General features: G+C 38.5%; 1 protein-coding gene across 1 annotated transcript in view; it reads left to right on the top strand.

Annotated features, from left to right (window-relative positions):
- TAFA1 (TAFA chemokine like family member 1) overlaps positions 1–9,358 on the top strand; it is a gene marked incomplete at both ends in the record, with an annotated part of 422,084 nt that extends 412,726 nt beyond the window's left edge. The window contains 2 exons of the mRNA XM_081319076.1: positions 9,102–9,226; positions 9,329–9,358. Coding sequence (XP_081175202.1) covers positions 9,102–9,226; positions 9,329–9,358 — 155 coding nt within the window. The remainder of the gene's footprint in view (positions 1–9,101; positions 9,227–9,328) is intronic.
- Positions 9,359–12,259: the final 2,901 nt, after the last annotated feature.

Genomic DNA, 12,259 nt, shown 5'->3' with positions numbered 1-12,259 from the left:
ACCATTTCAGACCAATGGCTGTCCAGTCTCTTCTTAAAAACTTCCAGTGTTGGAGCATTCACAACGTCTGGAGGCAGGTTGTTCCACTGGTTAATTGTTCTAACTGTCAGGAAGTTTCTCCTTAATTCTAAGTTGCTTCTCTCTTTCCATCTGTTGCTTTTTGTCCTGCCTTCAGGTGCTTTGGGGAACAGCTTGACTCCCTCTTCTTTGTGGGAGCCCCTGAGATATTGGACCACTGCTATCATGTCACCCTTGGTCCTTCTTTTCATTAAACTAGACATACCCGATTCCAGCAATTATATGGTTTAGCCTCCAGTCCCCTGATCATTTTTGTTGCTCTTCTCTGCATTCTTTCTAGAGTCTCAACATCTTTTTTACCTTGTGGTGACCAAAACTATTGTGCTACTGCTATTGCTACAATGTACAGTTTTTGAAAATGGTTAAAGAATCCAGCATAAGGTTTCATTCCATAGAGGTCGCCTTCACACAGTTCCTTGAAGGATAATTGATAGTTAAGCCATTTTTTTAAATTTCTAGACAAATAAATTCTTAGTAAAAAGGAAAAAATAGCAATAGAAAAGGAGGTTATGATGACCAGCTATCTGTAACGAGTATAAATCTTTCAATTCTCCACCATACAGTCAGAGCTGAAGAAGCTTCTTGGATGAGAAGTGAAACGTCTTCAAAGACAAACAAGAATGTCTAGTTGCCTCATGAAAAAATAACTTTCAGAGGTTATAGCAATTCCCAATTAGGTAAATAAAAATTAGATTACGATGACCTTTTAATATTAACAAGCTACTTTAAAGATTTTAGAAAAATGTCAAATGTAACACAATTTTGAAGAGGTAATGCCATGGGGGAATTATATGTAAAGATACCCACATGTCAACTCCTAATTACTGCATAAATGCAGTTTTCTTGGCAGTTTTATGGAACTTGCCTTTTTCTAGGAAGCATTTTATCTTCCCGGTCTAGTCTAAAATCCTAGAATTCCCAGGTCCTTCCTCATCCAAATATTAGTCAAACAGATGCTACCATCTACTAAACTTGAGTGGCATAAATCCTTTAGAAATAATAAATGTGAGTGAGATGGATTGGAATGAAAGACCATGGAGAAGGATTGAAGGCGCTATTAGTATCTCTGATGGACTGCATAAGCCTGGATTACTACTAGATGGTAACAAGTAATATAAAAAAGTTGTGTTTTTTTCCACCACTACCCATTCTGGATTTTTGCAGTCAAAATCTGGTAGTTTAAAATTTTAGGTGGATTTTCACCTATCCTTCATTGGCAGGAAAAAAAAAAACCTATTGATCTCCTGTCTTTCAAATTCTCTGTGTCCTCTATTTTCAATTTAAAAAATAAAATTAATAGGTTATCTTACTTGAATAATCTGTATCATTGCATATAATTGGCATATATGTAGGAGGAATTCTCACCGAATCAGCTGCCCTGCATATCATTTTAAAATCTGGACTGAAAGCAGTGTTATGAATGGGAAGTAAGCTGAAGATCACACCAGTTTTAGGGGATGAAATATTTGTTGATGAAAGCTCAGATCAGTATATTCATGATAAATGGCAATATGACTCAGGTATTTTATTTCAAATATTCTGTTATGAATGGATTGGACATAAGAGTTGCCCTACCATAAATGGGAGAAGACTGGGAGAAATCATTTTCTCATATTTATTCTTTCTGAAAGTTCCACATGCATTGTTCATATTTCTCCTATCCTATAGAATGAACTTTTAGGATGCATGGTAAGATTCTGGGGAAAATAAAGCTGTGAAATATTTTACTCACTCCATATCCAACAGGATGAAGTCTATGGATCCACATGAAGATAAATCCACACCCAAATATCAATCTAAGTCTGAAATATTGTCTAGACACCAGGTGCTTAATAGGATATCGATATCAGTATAGGTGGTACCTTGCTCAATATTAGTAACTGTGAGAGGGATCTCTGAGTCCTAGTAGACAATCACTTCAATATGAGACAGCAGTGTGCTGCAGCTGCCAAAAAAGTCAACACAGTGCTAGGCTGCAATAAAAGAGGGATAGAATCAGGATCAAGTGAAGTACTAATACCACTTTACAATGCTTTGGTAAGGCCACACCTGGAATACTGCATCCAGTTTTGGTCACCACGATGTAAAAAAGATGTCGAGACTCTAGAAAGGGTACAAAGAAGAGTAACAAAGATGATTAGGGGACTGGAGGCTAAAACATATAGGGAACGGTTGCTGGAATTGGGTATGTCTAGTTTAATGAAGAGAAGAGTGAGGGGTGACATGATAGCAGTGTTCCAATATCTCAGGGGCTGCCACAAAGAAGAGGGAGTCAAGCTATTCTCCAAGGCATGTGAAAGCAGGACAAGAAGCAAGGGATGGAAACTAGTCAAGGAGAGAAGCAACCTAGAACTAAGGAGCAACTTCCTGACAGTTAGAACAATTAACCAGTGGAACAACCTGCCTCCAGAAGCTGTGAATGCTCCAACACTGGAAGTTTTTAAGAAGAGACTGGACAGCCATTTGCCTGAAATGGTATAGGGTTTCCTGCCTGAGCAGGGGGTTGGACTAGATGACCTCCAAGGTCCCTTCCAACTTATTATTATTATTATTATTATTATTATTATTATTATTATTATTATTATTATTATTATTATTATTATTATTATTATTATTCAGTTACTAGTTCTCAAGTCAGTATTTTTGGTGGAGAAGTAACATGTGTCCTAAGTGTCATGGTTCCAACTGACAGAGACAAATAAAACAGAACTCCAAGGCTTGGAAATTCCTCAAAGAACATGTTCATTGGTTACAAAGTATCAGCATGGTTAAAAGTGAAACCAAATCTGAATTTCCAATTAAAAATTACCCAGTTACAAAGTATAATGTCCCACCCTCAAAACTATGCAATCAATTATGTTCCCCAATATATTCATTTGGTGGGCTTTCTTATACAACACCCAGTCCCTGCTTGCTGGAGCAGTAGATGACCTTGGTTCCCATGGGACAGACATTTATTTTGACTAACGAAATAATCCCCCCTCCCTCCGTTCTATGTGGCAACCTAGAATGAGGGGGTGGGGAAATGGCTGCAGCCAGGCTCATTGTAGAGTTAACACTAAGACATTGGTACAAATAACCAGTTTCGAAAAAGTCTGACTTTCTTTTTTATTTAAAGACTGTCAGTTTTTCAAGCCTGTTTGAACAAACCGTTGATAACAAGGACTTATCCGAAATCCTTCTGTTAGAGGCACTTTCTTTTTGAAGCTACTTTCAGATATGGCATTATTTCTAGAAACCAGCTGTTTACTTCAAAACAGTTGCAAATCTAATCACAATGCCCCTGTATTTTCTTGGAAAACATCTTCTCAAGTTTCCTCTGCCTAGCAAAGCTATAAGCCCTGTTCCTGCGATGCAGAAGATATCCGACCTCAGGCATCCTCGATGCTGAAAAATTGGATTAGACTGCAAGCCTGCAGGCATTGTCATCCACAAGTTTGTTTTGGTTTTTTTCTTCTGTCGGTATAATTGACATTTATCCTATCCATCTAATTTGTAGGAATAACCTGTAGCCCTGTTCAGATTTCTATTAAAGATGTCTTCTGGGCTGATGTGCCTGCATTTATAATGTATCCTTTGCTTGTCACAAGGGGATGTTTATGTTAAAGGTGAGGTGCCAGCTGCAGGTTTTATGAGATGCCTGACCATTTGTTTGCTGTTTTAATCAAGTTCACCTATAATAGGATTTGGTTCCATTCAGGTACAGCTATCATAAATAACAAGAAAACTCTGCAGAGGATTTTCTTTTTTCTTCCTTTTGAAGTTATATTATTTGTGAACATTCTTAAGAGGTGCTGCGCACACAGTCATACATGCATTTCTGGGCCGAGCCAGCCAGTATTCAAATGTGTTAAAGTTGGACCTCAACTTCCATCATCATGCTTGGAGCTGATTTGAAGAGACACAATTCTCCACCATTTCCATTAAACATATTCTTTTCCGATTAGTATATTACATGTGATGTGGTTTAGTAAAATGTTGTTACAGCATCTGAATATTCCATTGCTCCTTAATAATCCAGGATGGACATTTCATGATTCACCAGTGGGAGATGATTTCCTATTCAGTCAGTTGTTTTTGAGTGATCTCCCTGTGTAACTTCTTTCCAATTATCAAGAGGAAGCAAGTGGTTTTGTGCATGTGTGTAGGAGAGAAGCAGGGCATGAGGGTTTGGAATGTAGAGCAAACAATACAGTGGAGTTGTCCACTGAATCCATTTAAATGATAAAAAATAAAGCTATTTATTTACCTTCCCTTATAAGCATACAGTGAACATGAAGAAAATATTGTACAGACTTTAGCCATCCATAGTTCTGTCTCATTCAAGAAAGATGAAGCAGGAGTGTGTCCTCTGTCATCAGTTGTTTTCTTCATTTTATTTTAAATTCTCCTTGAACAACTTTTAATATCTCATGATACGTAAACCACTTATCTTTTCCTATTATTTCTATGTATAAAATATCTCTTTTGCTGACAACCATAGAAGTGTTTTTGAGCACAGCCTGGGTTTATATCAATTCCATATTCTCACTATGGCACATCTAACATAAAGATTTCTGAAAATTACTGTATATTAACCTTGAGTTTATCATACAATACATATCCATTCCACTTAAGTCTCAGGTTATGTCTTCGTAATTCTAAAAGTCTTTTATTTCTTAGCAATACCCATTGTTTCATCCAAGTCAAGCTGCAAAATATAATGTCCGATCAGGTAAACCCATTCTTTTTCTTTGCTTTGTATTCTGTTACATTGTATATTTAACTTCTGGCTCCCTTGCCATAATTAAATATTAACTTTTAGCCAGTGTTTAAATGGTGCATTTGTTATTAAAACAGGTATTGTGTGCAACAAAAAGATCATACGAAGGAGAACATTCATCTTTATCCCAGAAATTCTCCCCAGCAATGACCATTGTAGTGTCTCCCATTTTATTTTTAATTTTTAATTTCATTTCATATCTTAACAGAAATTCTTTGAAATAGTGCACAATTCATATTTGTCACAGCAATACCCCAAATATCATTTCTTCTCACTTTTAAAACCAGTTTTCTCCATCACTTCTATTTGAACATCTATTTTCATATTTTGTTAACATCTTCATGTTCTGATTATTAATTTTAAAATCTGCTACCATATAAAATTCTTTTAATATTTCTATTAATATAGAATAGAATTTTCTATTCTGTTCCCATTAATGGAGCATCCAAAACCAGCACCAAATGCTGATAGTTTTTGTTACTTCTTAATTAACAATTATTTGTGCTTTCTGTAAATCAGAAAGTGTGTAATTCAATCTTACCCATTTTATAACATTATCCCCAAAATCCTTCCAAGATCTTGAACAGGAAAGCTCAGATGAAATTGTCAAAGGCCTTCTCTGTGTCCAAGAAAATCAATGCAGCTTGCTTTTCATTATGTTGTTCCAAATATTGCAAAATGTCCACCACATTTTAATATTATCCCTTAACTGTCTTTTAGGTGAAACTCACATTGATCTTCATTAATAAATTTTTGCAAAGTTATTTTCAATCCCCTCAGCCAAAATCATTGTAAACAACTTAACAGTAATTCAATAATGATATCACCTGACTCTCAATGACTCCTGCTGGCTCACAACAATCCAACAAAGAAATTACAATAAAAATCAATAAAACATTAAAAAAATAAAACATGGCAAGTACAATAAAACTAGGGGTTCTCACTATTTCTGTGGGAGCCTGATTTCTTTCCACATATAATACAGACTTCCACCATTTCCTTTCCCCTCATGTCCCTCAGGAGATCCTGGTGAAGCTTCCGCCTCAGCTGACCCATGGAACTGATGCTGATGCTTGGTTTGGGGGAAGGGAAGGGTAACAAAGATATCACAGATGAGGCAAACTGCATCCCTCTCCCTATTCCAGTCTGCCCTCAAGGAGCCCTTCCCTCCAGGGAAAAAGGGGGCTAACCTATCAACCGCTGGCAACCGCCCAGCCACTTCTACCTTGACAACAGGCATCCAAGTTGCTCCTTTGTTCTTTCCTCACTGGGTACCACCATTAAGAGATTTCAGATTCCAATAGTTGCTCAACTGTGAGGCTTTGCTACCAGCCACTTAGGCCCAGAGGCCAGAGGGAGGTGAGAAAGAGATATGTAACCTATGAGTTTCTGGGAAATGCAGTTGGAAGGTGTGATGGTACCGAGGCATCCAAAACTTTGCCAAATTTCAGTCCCACAGGAGCCACGGGTCCTAGATTATATACATATATAATATTATCCTCATGTCTGTTTGATACTTTCTAATCTTCAGTTGGTTGGAATGGTGCATAACCATTTTTGAATCAATATACAATATAAAAAGGTAAAGGTTCCCCCGCATGTTTCCAACTCTAGGGGCTGGTGCTCATCTCCATTTCAAAGCCGAAGAACAAGCACTTGTCCGAGAACATCTCCGTGGTCATATGGCCAGCTGTTACCTTCCCACCGTAGTGGTCCCTATTTTTCTACTTGCATTTTTACGTGTTTTCGAACTGCTAGGTTGGCAGAAGCTGGGACGAGTAACAGGTGCTCACTCTGTTACACGGCACTCAGGATTCGACCCACCAAAGTGCTGACCTTAAGCATATATATATGCTTAAGGGACAATATACTAATATTGGCAGTTTGGCGGGTCGAATCCCGAGTGCCACGTAACAGAGTGAGCACCTGTTACTCGTCCCAGCTTCTGCCAACCTAGCAGTTCGAAAGCACGTAAAAATGCAAGTAGAAAAATAGGGACCACTACGGTGGGAAGGTAACAGAGTTCCATGGCCCTTTGGCGTCTAGTCATGCTGGCCACATGACCATACACACACACACACACACACACACACACACACACACACACATGCACCTGGACCTATTGCAGGCTAATTCTCTTGGCAATCAATCACATTAATACCTCTGTAGAAAACAGGTGATCATTTTTTAAAAAACAATTATTCTTTAATCAGCTTTAAACTGCTTGTCTTCCATGCTGATATCAGCTGAACTGAGGCCAGTTTAAAGAATAACTGTATGATTTTCAAGATTTGACAATAATGCTGACCAGGTCCTCTTCCTTGATAGCAGTTACATGACCTCCAGTTAGTAGATTTCTCTGTTTCTTTATCCTTCCCACCCCCATTTGGGAAAGCAAGTTCCAATTGCTTTCTTTTTTCATGAGCAAACAGCATCCAGCAATCATAGAAGCATTCAATTGGAAAGTAACTTGGAGGTCATCCAATCCAACTTCATGGTCAGTCTAAGAGTTGCTTATTCAAAATGAGATTTTCACTAGTCCATTCCAGTTTTTACAGTTTCTATTTCTTAAATTATAAAAGTAATCCTGGCAAGTACTTGTCATTTTTATCCTAAACAGTCTGACAGATTGAATGCAATCACAATCTCCCAGTCCCATTTGTATGTTCCTTTAAAAAAGCTTCAAGAAGCCCAAGAATCTTGGACAGGTTCCAGTTCAAGAGCATTGGGGGGGGGGAGAGTGATCTTTGGGAAAGGAAAGAGGAAGGGGGTTGAATGTGTAGTTCCCCCCCAATCACCTTTATATTTGTCAGTAAGAGGCCTGGGGATGCATTCTGTAAATTAGCTTATTCTACATTGATTCAAAGATTGTTGCCCTGTGATGCACTAATTGCAAAGGAAGGGCCATTGAGAACCAGGATCTGTATAGTCAGTGGATAAATGTTAGCCTGCTGAAGCAGAGGCCTTGCCTTTAATGAGTTGCTGCATAGCAGACAGTCTGAGCAACGCCACTCCTGCCAGCCAAAGTTGAAAAACAGTACTTTTGACATGGAACCAGAAAAAAAGTGGAGTGCAGGGTAGAAGCTGTTTGCATGGTTTGCTACACAGAGGTTGAAGATGACATCAAGACTTCATTGAAGGATGTTGTCCTTGCATTGGGAGGAGCAGAATATGCAGGAACCTCTACAGAAGAATCCATTAGGCATCAGTATATCAACTAAATGCATAAAGAACCAGGATTTCTTTATCTGGAGTTAAATAACCCTTGTATAGATTTAGGCCACTATACCTTCCCCTATACAAACTATTTTGAAACAATTTCTTGTTGATGTATTTCTTGTAAAATAATACAACACCATCCCCTTTCATTTGATAAAAATATACTAGCAAAGAATTACTGGCAAAGAATGAATCTAGTTCCCAAAAGAAGCTGTAAATTGTATCATAGTTTTCATACCACAGTATCGTATTTCGATTGCTCTCAGAATTGCAAATGGTAATACCAGAATGCCAGCACTGAAATAAAATAATACAATTTTCAACCATTTTTTTTCTTACAATGCATGTCTCCTGTAACACTGGTTAGTGTATCAAAGCACCCAGTAGCTTGGGAGGTGTTATTTGTGCAATCAAGGTAGATATCAAAGGATCCAAGGAGTCACCTATGTTTATCTCCTGCTATGAGGTCATCTCACATGGGTTCATTTTACCTCTTCACCAAGAATTATAGCACCCTCAGCAGACAACCTTTCCACTTTGCAAAAGCTCCTTGGATGCTTTTAGAATGCTTGCAAGGGATGTTCACCTGAATAAAAAAAAATTTCCTGAATTGATGGGAGCCTGGGGGAGATATTTTTCACAATGTACAGGATGTTTCTCACAGCAGCAGGGTACACAAACTAAACATAAATCTGTTTATAAAGCCTGTGATCCATATGCATGGTGTCCTCTGAACTGAATTGCACTGCTTGATCGAAGAGCTATCATGTCCCTACTTTTTCACTCAGAGTGGATTATGTTCCTTTTCCACCCTGTGGCTCTTATGAGGTTCTCATTTACACATTCTTTTTTATCCCATTAGTGAACTGATGACCTATCATCTATTGCAGCATTCCAGGCCGGCACTCAGTCCTCACTAAAGGATGTGGATTTGATGCAGGACTGAATGAGCTCTGTTCATTTGGAAAGCCTCTTCTTGATGAAGTGAACTCATGGGAGGCAGCAAGGTTCATTCACAAACACTTTGTCCATTCTCTTTCAGCGTCAATAGTCATTGGGAAATGGTGGTGTGAGATGGAGCCCTGCCTAGAGGGTGAGGAATGCAAGACGTTACCTGACAATTCAGGATGGATGTGTGCAACTGGCAATAAAGTCAAGACCACCAGAGTAAGTTGATGTTTTCCTTATCACTGGATGTTACAACACTGTAGGTTCACATAGCAAAATACTTTTTTTTTCTTTTAATGACCCTGAAATCCCTTTCATCAGGGTGGAGTTGGGGTGACTGAATGGATCTGAACATTTACTGGCTGGATGCCCTTCCTGACGCCTACAAGGAGTTCACAGCAAATATTTTCTCTTTGTGCCCAGAGAGAGAGAGAGACAAATATCTGCCGCTACCTAGAATCAAATTCACAACCTCCTGATTGTGAGGCCACCACACCACTCTCCTAGCAAAATATGTTTAATTGGTTGCAATAATATTGGTGCAAAATGGAAGCGGCTACCATGTGTGTTCATTCTTCCCCTGCTTTTATATGAGATCATTTTCCTTTCTGGCTTTGTCAAATGTACCATGCTTAGTCAGAGATAGAAATCAGTACTGTGAAAACATGTTGGGGAGCTTTAACTCCATCATGAATTTGGGTGCAACATAATGTTGGATAAGATCCAAAGTGGCCTGATTTGGAACACTTTCAGAAATGGAATTAAAACCCATGTTATTCTCTATTTGCTAAAGAAGAAGAATAATTCATTGGTTCTTTTTGCATGGTAGGACCTATAGAGTCATCCTCTCACAGGACCATAACTTGCCCTGTTTGCCAGCTATACATGATCATCAGTGGTTCAGACATGCTGAAGCCATTTCTAAGATCTCTCAACAACTGCAAAAGAAACTGACAGACTGTCACTTCCAGTCCCACCCATATATTTTTTAAAGCAAAACCTAAAAAGAGTTCAATTTTCCTAGTGCAACTCTAGGGCTTTATTATTATCTTGGAACTGGGAAAGGGCAGTTAATTATTATCAGTTTTCACAATATAGCATGTTGTTTGGAATGAAAAGTATACTCCTCCGAGTTAGATACTAGAGTAAGAGTTATGGTTACAGAATTCTTTTGACATATTAATCCATTCTTGACCCAGTTAAGCAAGATATGAGAACAAGACCATTTTTCTATGTGTTCTGTGCTAGTGTGGCTTTGGCTTTGTTCAGAAAATTTCAGCAAACAATCTGAACAATAGGTGTCTCAATAGAAGGAGAAATGTATGAATATAAAAATGTGACTGATTATGTCTTAAAATTATGGTCCTTTCCCTCATGTCAGAGGTCTTGAGTCTCAGAATTAGAACATCTAGATTAGACTTGGTAAACCATTTTTTAAGTAGACATGGTATGTCCACATAACATAGACTTTCTTCACCTTCTTTCCAATGCAACTCACTATTTAAACATGAAGAATCATATCGCTTTTAGAGGACTGATTGTAGCAATTCAGAAGGACATTTTTCATATATACATTTTCAGTCCATCCGTGTTGCCTATAGTAATCTATATATAAGGTTCCTTTCATTCTCTTTGCATATTTTCTGCTTCTCACTAGCTGTGGATTAATACCTAACATCTCAATTTCTTTTTTAGGCATTCAGAAGCTTTGTTAATATTCAAATATATGGCTTATTCTACTGTGTATGGATTATTGGATTTTGTTTTAATTAAATTCCCGAGATATCTACCTAAATGTTTCAAAATAGAGTATCACTTCTACCCCACCATGTCCTGTATCTTTCTTTTTTTTAATCTTTTTTGGCAGGACTTTGTTTCCATAACTTTGTTTAAAGTAAGCTATGCATGTCTATGTTTTTATTGGTTGCTTGAATATATTGCAGAAGGTGTAGCTTTTGTGAGGATAACTTAATGGGTGAACTTAAGGAGGAGCCTCTCAGTCAGGGTATATAATGGTTGAGTCAACACAACATGTATCTTTTGAAAGACATGCTATAGGATACATTCAGAAATGACTTGGAGCCTCAGATGGCACTGAGTATTATGGTGAGGGATTGTACTTCCTGGTATAGGCAAGACTAGGGAAAACAAGGGAGTAGCACCAGAGGAATTGGTGAAGCACTTTATCTGATTTCATTTACATTTTAATTCAGTACAAGTAGTTAAATACATAAGGGACGTGGTGGCTCAGTGGGTTAGGATGCTGAGCTTGTCGATCAGAAGGTCGGCAGTTTGGCAGGTCGAATCCCGAGTGCCATGTAACAGAGTGAGCGCCTGTTACTCGTCCCAGCTTCTGCCAACCTAGCAGTTCAAAAGCACGTAAAAATGCAAGTAGAAAAATAGGGACCACTATGGTGGGAAGGTAACAGCGTTCCGTGCGCCTTTGGCATCTAGTCATGCCAGCCACATGACCACGGAGATGTCCTTGGACAAGCGCTGGCTCTTCGGCTTTGAAACGGAGATGAGCACCGGCCCCTAGAGTTGGAAACAACTAGCACGCATGTGTGGGAGAACCTTTACCTTTACTAGTTAAACATAGCTATTACAGTTAATCTTCAACCATACATGTAATAATTTCTCTTCAGTTACCTTACAAACTCAGTTCACCTTTGGGAGGTCAGGAGCTCTATTCAGGCTTGCAGAAGCCACAACCAGCCCCGGGCCTGAAATTATGCCCCCTTTACCTTGCTTTGCTTACTTCTTTTATTGAAGATGGTTTATTGAACAACCATTCTAGGCTTTCTTTAGGAAGAAGAGCAAAATAAAAAATGTATATTGCCCGCGTGCAGTTTGGGTCAGAGACTATTTTGAAAGTGATTTTTAAAAACCTGGCAAACTGCATCCTGAAAGGGGAGGCTATTCAGCCCCCACAAAATTAGACAGCATCAAGGAAGCAAGAACTACCTTGACTTCGGGAAGATCTTTTTAATGCTAGTCTTAGAAAGGGCAAGAGGAATTTCCAACCCTCATGAGTTCATTCAGGCAAAGCTCTTGAGTGATTTGAAATGCTTCTTCCCAGTGGTTTTTGTTTTTGTTTTTCTGTTTTTTTGCTACGGGGCTGGGATGTCGCTTAAGAGATAAACTGCCACTGAGATAACCTGCAGTCTTTTCATTGTTTATGTCTTCTCTCCCGTCATTTTCCCAACCTCTGTACAATTTCTCAGTGGGGCATGGTAATCACTGTTACAGCAT

The sequence above is a fragment of the Vipera berus genome (genome assembly GCF_964194415.1).
Source record: "Vipera berus genome assembly, chromosome: 2".
Classification (NCBI taxonomy): Eukaryota; Metazoa; Chordata; class Lepidosauria; order Squamata; family Viperidae; genus Vipera; species Vipera berus.
The sequence above is the reverse complement of the archived record's forward strand: the minus strand, read 5'-3'. Positions and strand labels throughout refer to the sequence as shown.